This window comes from Podarcis melisellensis (genome assembly GCF_964234715.1).
Source record: "Podarcis melisellensis genome assembly, chromosome: 14".
Lineage (NCBI taxonomy): Eukaryota > Metazoa > Chordata > Lepidosauria > Squamata > Lacertidae > Podarcis > Podarcis melisellensis.
Window position 1 is genome coordinate 14,004,063 of NC_138546.1, and position 16,734 is coordinate 14,020,796.

At 45.0% G+C, this 16,734-nt stretch overlaps 1 protein-coding gene across 1 annotated transcript in view; it reads right to left on the reverse strand.

Moving 5' to 3' along the window:
* XYLT1 (xylosyltransferase 1) overlaps window positions 1-16,734 on the reverse strand; it is a 164,025-nt gene that overhangs the window by 100,913 nt on the left and 46,378 nt on the right. Inside the window, exon 2 of the mRNA XM_081887983.1 lies at window positions 9,277-9,315. Coding sequence (XP_081744109.1) covers window positions 9,277-9,315 — 39 coding nt within the window. The remainder of the gene's footprint in view (window positions 1-9,276; window positions 9,316-16,734) is intronic.

A 16,734-nucleotide genomic window follows, 5' to 3' on the forward strand; every position in this document is an offset into this window, starting at 1 on the left:
CAAGAAGGAAGCATGCAGAGGTCTCTTATGATATTTCCTTCCTCCATACAGGCTGGAGCAAAAGGCACAGGAAGCCCACCATTGTCGAAGGCAGTCCACCTGTGAATGTGAGTAGCTGGAAACCACAGGAGGGGAGAGAGCTGTTGCATTCAGGTCCTGCTTGTGGACTTCCCAAAGGCATCTGGTTGGCCACTGAGAGAATAGGATGCTGGACTAGATGGGACACTGACCTGATGCAAGAGACTCTTCTTAGGTTCTTAAGGTTGATGGGGAAGGGAGAGCTGGGTCACATCACTGGCCCAGGCCTTTGACTTCAGCACCACTGGAACAGGCAACCCCATGTGATCTGGAGCCCTGATTGCACAGAGGAGGCTGCACAAATACAATTCAGACCTTCACCAAAGGATGGAGCTCCAGCCAGGCATGGAGCTGGTGGATCGGATGGAGTGATGGATACAGTCATTTGTAAAAGATGACACTAACCGATGGCTAAATATTGCACTGTGCGTATGTAAAAATCTATCACCCCCCATCTCCTTCTTAGTCCAATATCTGCAAGCGATGAAGCAGAAGCTTGCTTACAAGAGCTTCCATTATAATAAACCAATTAGCTAAAGCCCTCGTTGACCTGAAGCGTGTGTGTTGACCCCAGAACGCCCACACTGGTGCCATCTCCTTGGAAGCTGCCAATATCCCCTTCTGAAGCTTAGGGCAGAGGTGGGTAGGCATTAGGATTGCAGGATTCACCTTGCTACTTGCTAGAAACTGCAGATTAGGGATGGGTGGATCTGTCTATTTTCGTTTCTCATTTTCCCAAACTTAATTTCAGTTCTACACACTTCCACATCAGCTTGTGATTTTTTTAAAAAAAAGTTCTCATGAAAATTCATCAATATTGTCCTAAGAATTTCTTCCAGAATATACAGTTGTATGCAATTTTGTCTAAAATGCACATTTTAATATTTTTTTTTACACAGCAATTTCCCCAAATGTAATGAATTTTTAAGCTCAGGCGCCCTATATCTGCACTTTCTGGAAACAAGTGAAGACAGTTCACATTGTCTCCATATGCAGTCAAAAATATATGGACAGTGGCATTAATGGAAAAGTTCACTAAACACCTGAAAACCCTGAGGGGTAAACAAAATGCAGATGACTTTATAAAAACTTGGTATCCCTTCACTATTTTTCAATGGACAATTCTGCAGTGCGGCATCTTCAACACACACACCTGCAGCTCTGGAACAACATCTTCCATTAAAAACACTGCTCCGTTCCTGCGTCAGGGAGAGAGATGGAGGCATTACAGGGAAATGCTATTGTAACTTGTTACGTGTATCTTCTTAGGTGTGTAATTTCAAAAAACGAAATAAAAATATTTATATTAAAAAAGGACATTTTGTTCAAACAGGCTTTTATCAAGCTAGATAAATGGGACTTAGTCGAAAGGGTCTTCTTTGTATGGATTTAATATTATGTTAGATGTTGTTGTTGTTTAATCTCAAGACTTCATGATGAAGTTTAAACAGCCCTCCAGTAATAAAATGAAAAAGAAAAGAAGAAGTATAAAACAACAACAAAAACAGAGTTCACAGCCCCAACTGCATCTTCTGCCAATTTCTGATGAGTGAAATACAGACTTCATATGCAAACCTCTTGTCATTTTTCTATCAGTAGCTGCCCCTTTGACCATATCACAGGGAGTCCTAGGGTTTGTCTTTAAATATCTGGTTCCACAAAGTAATGTTTATTCTAATTCCTGGGGAAAAAATCCCTGACTTATAAATTAAGAGTATCTCCGGATGCAACTATGGAGTTTGCCTCCATTTGTCGGCCATTTGTTACCTTTATGATAGGTCTATTATGGAGATGGAAAGTCCCAATGAAATACGGCTTTATTTTTGTATTCATAGCATTTATTTTGTTCTTTTTCTATATCGGGTCAGTTTTTGTTGTTAACATTCAATTCAGCATGTAGTCTCTTGAGAATGTACTTTATTTTATGAGGTAATGGCTGTTTTTGTGTTTTTTTAACCGCTTCTAATAATCTAATGTGTAAATTGCCTCATGACTGTTGCTTGGAAGGCAATTAAGGAAACGACAATAATCGTCGTAACAAGAGCTTAACCCCACAGCTCCTTGGGTGGAAACGGCGACTTCCACCCTCTCCAGAGAAGATGCCAGTTCTGAGGCTTTGCCTCCAACACAACAACTCCAAGGCACATGTCCTTGTGAGGCTGCGACACAAGCAACTTGCCAAAGGTCACATTAAAAAGTCGCCATTCAAAGCAGGATTTAGACGGCACCCTGGCTCGCAAGTCGAAATAAGATGATAATGCTCCCAGTTTAATATCATTCTGACAGTTTTAAAAGGTCAAACTGTGAAGAATGCTGTATGTGCTCAAACTCTTTGATTGGGATAAATGAATTTTTTATTTTTTTTTAAATGTGATGGGCGGCTGGGGGGTGGAGAGACTTCTGCCAGTCATCAGTTTGATGCCAAAAATAAAAGGTGGCGACCTCCATTTCTTCCAGCTCTCAAATGACACGTTTCTGGGTTTTCAAAGTCAAAAGAAAAAGGCAGCTTTGAAAGGTTACCATGAAGCCGATCTGGAGCTTACTGATAAAACTTAATTGATTTGTTGCCGCTTTATTATCAAGATTTGAGGTATCAGCTTTCTATAAAGTTATTTTCAGGTTGTACAGAAGTAGGGGCTATGTAACTTTGAAAGTTTACACGACCCACAGCTGTCCTATTAGGCTGCGTACAAACTATTCATTTGAAAAGCATGACTTCTGCCAAAGAATCCTGGGAACTGTGGCTAATCCCCCACAGAGCTATAACTCACAGTACCCTGAACAAACTACAATTCCCATGGTACTTTGGGGCAAGTCCTGCATGCAGCCTTCTTGAGCTTTGGCCATGGTTCAAATGTTTCCTTGGCTATAAAGATTTTGCGCGGACAGGAGGAGTCTCCCCAACCCCAGGCAACCCCCGAGTGGAATAATGACTCAAGACAACGTGCTATGGGATTAAAATTGGCCACAACTTTATTACGTTTCAGATGTAGGGAGAACTTGGCTCAGGCATTGGCCGTTTATCTTTCCCAGTCCCCAGCCGGGGCTCTGGGAGACATCAAGGTTATCCAGATTGTGTGGGGATTGGACTGGCTCTGGAGAACATATGTTCAAGCAGAGAGCCCGCCCCCCGTTTTGCCACAGTCGCAGGGGAGACAATGACAACCTCTTGGCATATGGCCAATGCCTCCCCTCAAGACCCCTTTAACAGGGAACCCTCGGATCACCGCCACAAGGGGGGTGTGGGTCACCGCTTTATGCCCCCCCTTAGAAAGATAGTCTAAAGGATTCCGTCCAAGGCCTGAAACTGCCAAAGTTGTGACGTTTTGCTATGGGAAAGGCAAAACCTGCCAATGCAGGAAAATTCCTTTCCAACCCTTCATCGGCGACTATGACGTAGCAGCCCGCGTACCTGTGGAGAAGAGGCTAACCTAAACCATGGATGGGGAACTGTGGCCCTCCAGATGTTGCAGGACTATAACTTCTGTCATCCCTGACCCACACAGCCCACCTGTGGGTCAACTGTTGTTGGGGGTCTGCCTATGGCGCAAACTGATTCTGGTAGACTCCACCACCTGACTACTGGCAGAGGGTGCTGTGGCCCATTAGTCCCTGAACTGGATTTCTGATCCAAGATCCCTTAAGAGATCAGGAAGGGCACTCCTGCTCACTAATATTGCAGCCTAATGCCTCTTCTGCCAATGAAACGTTGTGAAGATTGCTATAACATACCCAGCGTGCACACTGATTGGCTCCTAAGTTCCTCCACAAATTCTCAGTCTCACATGCAAATGCAAAGCATTTCTTGCCATATGGGAGGCTGAGATGCTGGCTACTCTCTCCCTCCACTGCTGGGTGGCAAAGGCCAATCCCTGGGAGCATGGAATTATAAACTGATTGATGTGGTTGACTTTACTGATTATTATACTGAGTAATATTTTTTTAAAAAATTCTTTTACCAGATATCAATGTCTTGATATTTATGTCTACTGTCTTATTATTATGAACAGTTTCAGTTTATTCCATTGTTCTGTGTATATTGTGGTGTAATTGTTTCACAGGCTGATGTGTTCATTGCTGTTACACGTTTGTCAGTTTTGATGAAAATTGCCTTGAGCATAATAATAAAAATGGAAAGGGAGAATATTTATGAAACTGACGTTAATAAGACTTCTGGAAGCATCAACGAGTTGGGAGTTAATACTATATCACTGTAAGATTTTCCAGTAAATCCAATTTATTAGTCTAATAGTACAAACTGCATGGTTAACTGCTGCCTTTCACTCATCCACCCACACCCCTTGCTGGCAACATATTCTAGATCAGCAATGGCCTGATAATCACTAACTCATCTGGAGAGTAGATAATGGAAGACCTAAAGGAAAACCATCAACTGATTTGATTTTTTATTGCATTTACTCTGAAGAACATGGGAAGCTGCCATATACATACAAAGCCAGACCATTGGTCTATCTACCTCTGTACAGTCTATACCTGTGTTTCCCAAACTTGGGTCTCCAGATTTTTTTGGATTACAACTCCCATCATCCCTAGCTAGCAGGACCAGTGGTCAGGGATGATGGGAACTATAGTCCAAAACTGGCTGGGAAATCCTGGTCTACACTGATTGACAGCGGTTCTGCAGGGTTACTACCTGGAGATGCTGGGACTGAACCAGGGACCTTCTGCATGCAAGGCAGATGCACCACCACTGTGCAACAACCCTTTGCCCCAAACATGGCCAACAGCAAACTAAAGCTGGTGGACAACTAGCAATGTCCCATGATGCTCTTATCTTGAAATTGCTGCTCACAAGTACTGGACATACAGATTATAAAAGGAGTTATGAAATCAGATTTCTTTTTATCCACCCTTCCTTTCCAGTCCTTTAGCACAGGGGCCGCCAGTGCCCTTCATGGCATCACAGAATTGTAGAGTTGGAAGGGACCCAAACTGTCATCTTGGTGCAATGCCCTGCAATGCAGCCACCACAGCTAAACAATCCCTGTCAGGTGGCCATCCAACCTCTGCTTAAAAACCTCCAAGGAAGGAGAGCCTACCACCTTCCAAGATAGTCCGTTCCACTGTCAACAGTTCTTACCGTCAGAAAGCTCTTCCTGATGTTTAGTCAGAATCACCTTTCTTGTGATTTGAATCCAGTGGTTTGGGTTCTACCCTTTGGAACAGCAGAAAACAAGCTTGCTCCATCTCCATGTGACAGCCCTTTAGGTATTTGAAGATGGCTACCATATCACCTCTCAGTCTCCTCTTATCTAGGCTAAACATATCCAGCTCCCTCAATTGTTCCTGATAAGGTCTGGTTTCCAGACCCTTGATCATCTTGGTTGCCCTCATCTATACACATTCCAGCTTGTCAACATCCTTCTTAAACTGTGGCGCCCAGAACTGGACTCAGGACTCCAAGTGATACTATTACTTCCCTTGACACAACACTTCTGTTGCTGCAGCCTAGAATACCATTAGCTTTTTTCCACTGTTGCATCACACTGTTGACTCATGTCAAGCACTAAGACCCCTAGGTCCTTTTCACCTGAACTCCTGCCACACCAGGTGTCCCCCATCCTATATTTATGCATCGCAGCCGACCACTGCTGATGCTGCCTGGGGATGATGGGAGTTGGAGTCCAACAATATCTAGAAGGCATCATGTTTACTATTCTTGGCTTAGTACCACCATTATTCCTCAAACTTCTGCAGCCAGAGGCAATAGGGCTTTACATCCTTTCAAGAATCAGTTGCATTCAGAGCATGAACAATAGCCCTGGCTGAAAAGCTGACGTGCCAGATTCGTGAGACCAAAGGGAATTCTAACCCCCATCTTTTCTATAATGCGTGGCAAACATTTTTGGATTATATGCATCAAGAACATTGTGTTTATAACCTCCTGAGATCTCATAGCAATATGCGGGGGGGGGGGGGGACTGGAGTGAACTGTAAGAATTTGATACAATATTTTAAAGCAAAGTGGTTGATGTGTTGTGCAATATGGTGTTTTGTGTGTGATGTGGAAAATTGATAGATTTACATCAGATATTGCTACACAACCACAAACACACACAAAATCAGCTGCATTGAACATTTCAAACCTGCTATGTGCTCTTCTTTTCAAAACATACACACATGGGAGTAAATGCAATAGTTTAAGTCAGAACCCAATACAGAGTTTGCTTGACAGCCATGGGAGATTTCCTCCTCCGTACTTTCTGCTGCCAGCTTTGAACATGAGAAACATGGCTTCAGAAAAGAAGAAGAAAATGCAGCAAAAACCAAATCTTTTTGCCTCCGATGATCCTCTCTCTTGATGCTCAAACTCTGGCCCTTTCACAACATGCAAAACACGATCATTTGAGTTTTGTCTCCCCGGTAAGCCCTCCTTGATCTCAGTTCCTGCTTTTGAACTGCTTTGACTCGGTCTCAGCACCGCAAGGTACAAAGACGGCACACATGAAAAGCTGTTTCCCGGCCCCCGTAATAGATCTCAAATAAAAGAGACTAGCAAAACAGTTGGCTGAGAAGTCCCGGCTCTGAAACACACCCAGCAATTCCCCCATTTGCTCTTATCCATATGTAGAACCACACACTTAATCTCTATCTTAATTATTTAAGAGCAGGTGTGCATGTGTGAGTGTATAAGCACAGTTTCTTCTGCCTGCTGGAAATATTTATGTCCTCCTGGAAAAAAGGGGGGAACCACAGAGACTTTGAAAGCCAGCTGGCATTCGCCTTGGCACTCACTTAGCGAGGAATTAATACGCATGAAGGCTGAACTACATTCGGGTCGGGGAAGGCAAATTAGAAGGGCAGATGCCAAAGACATTTTATACACGCTCTGTGGCTAAATGGAAAACCACAGGCCTCAGGCTTGGCAATTCCTGACTTTCAAAATGCTCGATGTCTACTGTAGTCGACCGTATGCATGCACACATATATGCGCACACTACCTAGCTGTGTTCAGGGAGGAACTGAGGCAGGAAAGACCCATTTACCAATCTCGGTGAGATTGGGTGCCATTTTGGCTCCCTTTCCCCAAACCACCACCATTAGCAATCATGTGACCAATTGGATAACTGGCATTTTTTACAGTTGCCACATGACTTTTGTTCCATGCTTCCAAGGAATCCAAACTACAGTGTGGCAGCAGGACCTACTCTCTGGAATTCCCTGCCCATTGATCTCACTACACACATTTTTGCACACATTTATTGGGCTGGAGAACAGCATTGGAAAATGCAAATAATTTCCTGTTTTGAAGGATGCTTGCATTGTACTGTTCCAGAAAGTGTGAATTATTAGGCAGGTTCACTGTTATAGTCAAATTAAATTGAATTTGTCCCCCATTCCTAAGAGGCATGCTGCTCTTAACCCCCCTTTTTTGTTTGTTTCTAAAGTAGGTTTACACTGCCTTGAATCATGTTCTCAGGGTGGTTTAAAAAAATGAATAAAATGATTAACAACAACGCACACACTACACCCACTGATGACAAAATAAACTGAGGTCACAAAATCACAAAAGCAGCATCGGCAGAATCACTCAGCAGAACTGAAATCACATCTAAAAAGCTTTGGATAGGTCTTTGCCCAGTAGTAGTGCTGGTTGTTTTTACTCAATGATGAGGTAAAGTTGTGGTAGACACCAGTCCCACCAGTACACTTTTTAAAAGCCATTCTATGCACAAGCTGGACGCGGGTGGCGCTGTGGGTTAAAGCCTCAGCGCCTAAGGCTTGCCGATCGAAAGGTCGGCGGTTCGAATCCCCGCGGCGGGGTGCGCTCCCGTTGCTTGGTCCCAGCGCCTGCCAACCTAGCAGTTCGAAAGCACCCTCGGGTGCAAGTAGATAAATAGGGACCGCTTTCTAGCAGGAAGGTAAACGGCGTTTCCGTGTGCAGCTCTGGCTCGCCAGAGCAGCGATGTCACGCTGGCCACGTGACCCGGAAGTGTCTTCGGACAGCGCTGGCCCCTGGCCTCTTGAGTGAGATGGGCGCACAACCCCAGAGTCTGGCAAGACTTGCCCGTACGGGCAGGGGTACCTTTACCTTTACCTTTATGCACAAGCTGCAACCATCCTCTTCCCTCTTCAACAGCTGGCTATGAAATAGCCACAGAAAACCACACAAGCCAAGTTCCTTTTAATAACCTCTAAAACCTACTGCCCATGGGCAAAAGGTGAAGCAGTTTAACAGCAGCTTCATTGTGGGCTGTAGCTAGCACTCAGCTTCCATGAGCTGCTGCTGTGACATCACAGCAGCTAAGCCAATGGCATAAAAAGAAGATCTGTCAATAAGAGTTAAAGGTTGTAGGCAACTCAGAGGAGATCTGCTGAAATTAAGTTTGTGAAGGCCACTAATTTCAATGGGTCTACTCTCAGTAGGACTAGCTTTGGATATCACCCTAAGAGATCGGGAGGCAAGGGCAGAAATACTTATTCTAGCTGCCAACGATATCAGACACACTTGAGGCAAACGGATTAAATCTGTGCCATCTCGCTGCATCCCTGTCACCAAGATAATTGTCACCCCCCCCCAATCAAAGAAATGAAGAAGGGAATTTAATGACACCATCACACAAAGGGCTGCAAATATATGACTCAGTCATTTATGGAAGCCTGATGAAATTGTTTTGTTGTTTATAGAGTTTGTATGGATGGTTTTATTGTTTGCTGAACTGATTTTATTATGCCTAGAGCTTGTGTGTCTGTCTTGTACTCTGTTCTCCCCACTCTTACCCACTTCAATGGCTTTATGGTGCAAAGTGGTCCAAAATTTTGTTTAATAAATAATAAATAATAAATTGAACTTGTCTCTCACTGAATATGTGAAACACTTCCCATCGTGGTGACCTTAAAAGCAACGTCTGACACACGATGCATTTTTTTACACTGAAGGTGAAAATCTGAAAAGAGATGCCATTGTCTTCCTTCCCAACGTGCCATCTGTCTGGGAGGATGAGCAAAGAAATAAAGAGACGATACAGAAAGTGCGGTACAAATAGGTTGCTTCACCTCCAAGGTGGGAATGACATCCTTAGAACTGACAAAATGTACACTTTTCAACAAGGCACAGTCGAGATGTAATGACAGGCGACATCCTGGCTTTGCTGGCTTTCAAAGGAAGGGCATGCCAGAACATCCCAGAATTTGAATAAAGACTTTAAGAAGAGGACATGATAATAAAGAACTAACCTGGGTTTCCAAGCCTTTGTAAGGATTGAGAGGCTGATCCTGCAAGAAGAACACAGAAGAATAAATGGATTATTTCAAAGAGTAGGTTGCAATTGCAATTGCAAGTAGACATACCTATTATTATTATTATTATTATTATTATTATTTATTAATATTCATAGTATTGGGGGTTTATTTAGTCCACAAACATTACATAAGCCAATACATTATTTTTCTGCTTTGTTTTTGACATTTCCCTTTCATTGAAATTCACTAAAATTAATTATCTAATTAACTGTGTAAGTTTCGGTTGCGGCAAATAGCAAGACAAAAAGAAAAAGAAAAAAGGTTTCATTGGAAGCTGAACTGTAGCAGAATAGAAACAATGCTGATTGCCATGAATCCAGAACAGGCTGGAAATCGCTGCCTCCTTACATTCCTGAGGATAAGCTGGAGCTCCTTCGGTCCCAGAACTGGGATCAAGAGCAGCTCTAAATCCCTGTCCTCTGGCTCAAGAGGAGGCTGAAAATGTTCTGGCGGTCTCCTCACTGCATAGCGTAAGGCAGTTTCCATTCAATGGTGTGATGCGGAAGGGGAGCAAGTGCCTGCCCCACCCCTTAATGTCCTCAGACATAATTTCCAGCAGGACTGAAATGTTCAGCTCCAAGTTTTTATCTCAGTCAATGTATGTCAGAAATAATCCAAGAACAAAGGGTTGTATCCAATGCTAGTACAGTGGTACCTTGGGTTAAGTACTTAATTTGTTCTGGAGGTCTGTTCTTAACCTGAAACTGTTTTCTTAAACTGAAGCACCACTTTAGCTAATGGGGCCTCCTGCTGCCACGGCGCCACCCCACCGGAGCACAATTTCTGTTCTCATCCTGAAGCAAAGTTCTTAACCCGAGGTACTATTTCTGGGTTAGCGGAGTCTGTAACCTGAAGCGTATGCAACCTGAAGTGTATGTAACCCGAGGTACCACTGTACTACTCTGCGTACTAGCCACTATGACCATGTTTTCCAGAATTCAAATTCTGGGAAGAAGATGGGAATTTAAGAACCCTGCCCCCTCCCCAAGCTCAATGAGATTTTTCTTTTTTTAAGGAAAATAGTTGTGTGGTTTGTTGGTTTGTTAAGTACAAAAGAAACATGCACACTTCTGCAAAACATCTGTGCTTGATGGCTGCAGATATTCCTGCAGACTCGTTTTCTATCGCACCCCTGCTTAATTGGAAAGCTTAACGAAGTGAAACCAGGTCAATGATGCTCTCTCTTTCATCCATCACGCCTGTCGGAATTAGAAGGCTTCTGTTTACAGTTGGTTCCTGCTTGTCACTTCATGGGGGGTGGGGGCTCACCCCCACTCCCTCCGAGATGAAGAATTCTAACCATCTTGGTTATTGCAGCTACCTGCAAATCTACTCCTGAAGAGCCGCCGGCAAAATAGCAACAGGTAACTGTCATGCTCCTCTTCCTCTTTATGAACCTGATGAGGCATGGCTTTATAGCTGCACGATTCCATGCTAAAAGAAACATTAATAATTCTGAGAAGCAACTTTCGTATTCATCTAGTGAGGACAGGAAGCTGATCTATCTGGGTCCTCGGTATTGTCTATGCCTATTGGCAGCAATTTTCAGATAGGAGTCTCCCCCAGCTATACAGTGGTACCTCGGGTTAAGTACTTAATCCGTTCCGGAGGTCCGTTCTTAACCTGATACTGTTCTTAACCTGAAGCACCACTTTAGCTAATGGGGCCTCCTGCTGCCACCGCGCCGCCGGAGCACGATTTCTGTTCTCATCCTGAAACAAAGTTCTTAACCTGAAGCACTATTTCTCGGTTAGCGGAGTCTGCAACCTGAAGCGTATGTAACCTGAAGCGTATGTAACCTGAGGTACCACTGTACTTCTTGGAGGTTGAACATGGGACATTCTGCATACAAAATCTGCGTTCTACCACTGAGCTGTGTCCTGTCCTCCAATGACCAGTGGCTGCATTCGGTACTCGGGAAGTTGCATCATACCAAGTGAGACCACTGGGCCATCTAGCTGGGAGCTGCCTAAAGTGACTGTCAGCTCTGCCATGACAAGGGTTGGAGTACACGCCCCCAGCAGCCCATTCCAGCTCTTTATGATTCTTTGATGGAAGCGTCTTGCTTAGCAAAGCTACAGGGATGCAGTGACAAAGCTGAACAGGGACATCTGCACTGCCAGGTAAGACCCAGAAGGTTAGCAGCTCAATGGCAGAACATCTGCTTTGCATGTAGAAGGTCCCAGGTTCAGGCTCTGGCATCTCCAGGTAGGGCTGGAAGACAACCTTGTCTGAATTCCTATTAAGTCCTTGCCAGTCAAGCTACATGGAACTGAGATAAACAGGTCTGACTCAGTCTGAGGCAGCTTCTGATGCCCTCTTCTAAGGTCACTTTCCTGGAAGAGGGCATTGAAAGAGTTTTAGGAAGAAGCCATATCAGTAGAGAGAAGGGTGGTCCTCGAGATAAGCTGGGTGGAAGGAGAAGGGGAGCACTGAGCATCTTCCAAGCACTTCCATGCAGTGCTCTGGGAAGGCAAGAGGGTCCCCATCTCCAAGACTGCTGGTTGAACGCCAGTTGAAGTCCCAACATAAATACGGCACTGGCCCTTACATGTTACAAGCTACTTCAAAGAAATCACTCACATTTTGGTTACTGCCATTACCAGGACTAGTGTTGAAGCTGGCACTATTGGGTACCTGCAGAGGGCCCATTATTGTCCCTGGATGTCTTGCCACTCAACTCCTCCATCATCTCTTAGCATGTTCCTCTCTCCAGACAAATGTGAAGAGCAGGAGTGGGGAACCTCAGGCTCTCAAAACTTCCCTCAGGCCACACCTCCTCTCCCCAAACCACTTCCCTCCTTCTCACCCTCCTTGAGTGTTTTTGCCTGGCTGAAATATGAATGTTGCTCTCTCTGGTGGGTGGTATGGACTGGGACCAGAGGGAAGGGGAGCAATAAAATGGGTAGTGAGGAGGAAATGGGCCGACTCAGGTAGGGGCTTCCAGTTTGGGCATCTTGCCCAAGGGTCCCCAAAACCTGGGTCCTGGCAATGGGCATTGTGACTACTGGTCAACCATTCCATTGTCTGGTAGATGGTTGGTTAAGCTGTCCAAAATGACTTTGTTCAGGCCCTGTTAACAGCTAAGGAAGGCAACATGAAAGGAAGAGGGGGGCAAGCTCCAGGTGCACCCAAACTGTATTCCAAAGAGACAGAAAACAATTATATACTTGGTTCCTGGCACCAAACTCGCCTGTCAAAAGGAGGAATAATTAAACTATTCACTGCACTGGGTATCACCGTTACATTATTATGATAAAGTTGTCAGAAACTATTCATCGCTAATTTGATTTTGAACTCCGAGCCAAGGAAGACTTACACTATAAGCTACACGGAACTCTGCATGGCTTCCAAAAGCAATCAAAAGCTCAACTCATGAAACAGAATTGCTGCTACTTTCTCAACACAGCCTGTCAATTAGAAAATTCTGGGCCCCTCTGAATGCCTTACGTTTCTTACCCAGTTTGGGGGCCTATTTATGGACCTGTCAATGGAATTTGACTAGGTAACCTGAAGAGCTGCCTGCATACATGGACAGCAGCTTGGGCCCCAATGCCCTTGAAGGGCCTGTGGGCGACGCCTGCTCTGGACCCTTAAAAAAGGATAATGGGAGTTGTACTTCAACAACAGCTGGAGGGACAAAGGTTCCTCACACCTGCTGCAGAGGTTTTTCCAGTAACATTTCCGGTTAGAAACAGATAACCTTCGCATCAAACACCAGCCCTGGACCACAGAGCTTAAGAGAATAGACCACAACGGCTTCTATTCTACAATTAAGGGTGCTATCCAATTAACAAAAGTGAAGATTTATACACACACACACACACACACACACAACAAACAAACAGAATTTAAGCTGCTAAGAAGGAGGGAGAAAGAAAAGTCAAACATCATGGTGCCTGTAGACCATATTGTGTGGTCTCGCTCCCCAGGGTTCCACCATTACGACCTTGGCATGCAATAATGTTTCTTAAGTGTTAGCTTAACATGCTGTGAGATAATGGAATTCTAGGAGAGAGCAATGAAAATAGGTGGAAGCAAAGCTTGGGTTTGCTGCCAGAAAGTTTTGATGTCCCGGGGAGCCTTGGAGCCTGTCCAAAGCAGAACAGAGATGCAGAACTGCTGACTGAACAGAAGATATATGAGTGTGTGTGTATGTGTGTGTGTGTGTGTGTGTGTGTACAAATACCCTCGTGCATGTGCAAATACACAGAATAACTGAAAAGATTAAACTGAAACAAAAGCAAAAAACACACACCTCATATTTGAGACTCAGGTTCAAATCTCCATTCAGCCATGAAGTTCTTGGGCTGACCTTGGACCAGTTACTATACCACACTTGGCAAAAACAGTCAGTGGTAGGGCGGGATGAGTTCTTGAAGACTGAAAAAAGAGCCCATGTGAAGGTGTCACCTGATATCATGGTGATGTCAGGTGGGCAACCCTGCCCACCTAAGAAAAATGGCTGGTGGAGGGTGGGACAGATCTTCAACAGGTTGAATAATGTTCCCCACCCCTGTTATACATGCCTGGGGTCTCAGGCAGAGGTCTTTCCTTCCCAGAACCTGCCACTTAATTCTTTCAACTGGAGATACCATGGATTGAACCTGGAATCTTCTGCATCTGCTCTACTACTGAGCTTTGGGGGACTTTTTGATCACATAAAAGGTGAGTAAGAGAAGATATGATAAGAGTGTATGAAGATGGTAAGCGTGTGGATAAATGATAAAGAGTGTGGATAAAGTGGGCTGAGAAATATTATTCTCTCACACACACAGAACTAGAACTTGAGGCCATCCAACAAAGATGAAGAACAAACAACCAGAATAACCACACAGCCCACAGTTAAACTGAATGGAACCCAACTCCAACAAGATGGAGTGACAGCCACCAATTTGGATGGCTTTAAAGGGGGACCAGGCAAATTCATGGGGGGACAAGGCTATCTTCTCCTTCCACTGTTGCTGAGAATCACAAGTAGGTAGAGTGATGCTATGCTCAGGTGCTGTTTGTGGACTTTTCCTAGGCAAGAGTTCACCATGGTGAGAACAAGATGGTGGACTAGATGGGCCTTTGGCCTGATCCAGCAGAAGGGGTCTTCTTGTGTTATAAGCACAAGACTTGCAACAAGTCCCTGGGAAGACCGTCTTACCATAACCGCAAGATGTGTAGAGTATAGACTGCAGTTATTCAGTGGTTGATAAACCAAACACTGCACCTTTCTTTAGATCAGGCTTTCCCAAACTTGGGTCTCCAGCGGTTGGACTACAACTCCCATCATCTCAAGCTAGTAGGACCAGCGGTCAGGGATGATGGGAATTGTAGTCCAAAAACAGCTGGAGACCCAAGTTTGCCTCCTTCTTCCCAAATGAGACACCGGGTAAGGAAAATACCCCCCTTTTCTCGGTAACCAAGGAATCTGAATAGAACCCTGCTCCTTCTCCTATTTGCTTCCAGGATGGGGGTTGGGAATGAAGCAGGATTTGCCAAATCCTCTGCAAAGAGGGTCTTACATGGAGACCCTCTTTTCTCCTACCTCCCGGCACCCTCCCTCATGAATGGCAGCTGGGATATTGTTAGCAGGAGTTGCAAGAGAGGGAGAAGAAGAATGAAAGAGTTCGTTTACGTAAGCAGCCCCTTCCGCTCTCTGCTTTGGGGGTTAAACCCTGGGCAATGCCTGACTCACGTAAAGCATTCCTATTTGCCAAGCTGGCAACAGATGCCATGCCTGAATATCATATATATATGTGCACAAACTCTCTTTTTAAGCACACACACCCACCCCTCTCTCCAATACACAACACCCCGACAAGAATAGCTTCTTTCTCTTCTCAGCTGGACCCGCTCCTACTCAACTGAGAGCTATTTTGTGGCTGGGGAACCTGCAAATAGCCTTGGCACCCAGCGCCACACTTCCTGTCTAATGGGCAAAGAAACACCGTGTGCCGTAAGCTGACGCGTCGCTGTTTGTGTGGCTGTCAAAGCGGAAGTTATTGCATCTCGTGGGCCAAATGAGAGAGGCTGGGGTTCGGCGTGACACCCTCTTGCTTCAACTGCCGCTAAGAAACGTCCTGTTTAATCAAAGCATGGGGTTTGGAGGGGGGAAGTGGGGGCTTATTCTCACAGGCAGGAAGGCCAAACTCAAAACGTTTCAAAGTACTGGGGCATCTTCCAGCACTATTGCAAAAGGAACAGCTGGTGGAAACGAACATTTGACAGGCACAATGGATGCCTTTCAAGAATGGGAAGCAATGGGCTCCCCCTCCATCCCTTCTTCTTTTCCTTCCCTCAAAAACTTCCACTTCAACAGCTTTGTTTCCAGCAGCTTTGTTTCCAAGAGGTACTCTGTGTCAAAGACAGCCAAACTCAGAAAAAAAACAAACCTGTAGCCCGGGGCCTGTGAGACAGTCTGGGAGCAGCTGTCATAACTGCAATAGCAGGACATGTGAGAAAGCAAAGCCAAAGCTCCGGGGTGTGTCATGACACAAGGGGGCAATTCCTGGTTGAAGCCTAAGGGCCCCTTCAGACAACCTGTTGATTGAACTTTCATCCAGATCTGCTTGCAAGAAGCTTTATGCAGAGGTTAGGCCACAGCCACACCACAGGCCCTTGTGTCCCTATTTTTCAGCGACAGTCCTGGATTTACGGAAGCTGTCCCGGTTTCCCGTTTGATCCCAGAATGTCCCACTTTTCCTTAGGAAGTCCCTGTTTTCATCGGACAAATGTTGCAGGGTATGGAGTTATGTTGCAGGGTATGGAGTTATGAGATCCCCAAACCAAGGAGGTAAGTAACTATACAACCTTTAGAAGACATCTGAAGGCAGCCCTGTAGAGGATTTTTTAAAAAATGTTTAATGTTTTTATATATGTTGGAAGCTGCCCCGACTGGCTGGGACAACCCAGTTAGTTAGTTAGATGGTAGTAGTAGTAGTAGTAGTAGTAGTAGTAGTAGTAATTTATTTATACCCCGCCCATCTGGCTGAGTTTCCCCAGCCACTTTGGCACCTCCCAATCAAGTGTTAAAAACAATACAGCATTAAATATGAAAAACCTTGCTAAACAAGGCTGCCTTCAGATGTCTTTTAAAAATAGGATAGCTGCCTATTTCCTTGACATCTGATGGGTGGGCGCCACTACCAAGAAGGCCCTCTGTCTGGTTCCCTGTAACCTCACTTCTCGCAATGAGGGAACCGCCAGAAGGCCCTCAGCACTGGATCTCAGTGTCCGGGCTGAACAATGGGGGTGGAGACACTCCTTCAGGTATACAGGACCGAGGCCGTTTAGGGCTTTAAAGGTCAGCACCAACACTTTGAATTGTGCTCGGAAACGTACTGGGAGCCAATGCAGATCTCTCAGGACCAGTGTTATATGGTCTTGGCGGCCACTCCCGTT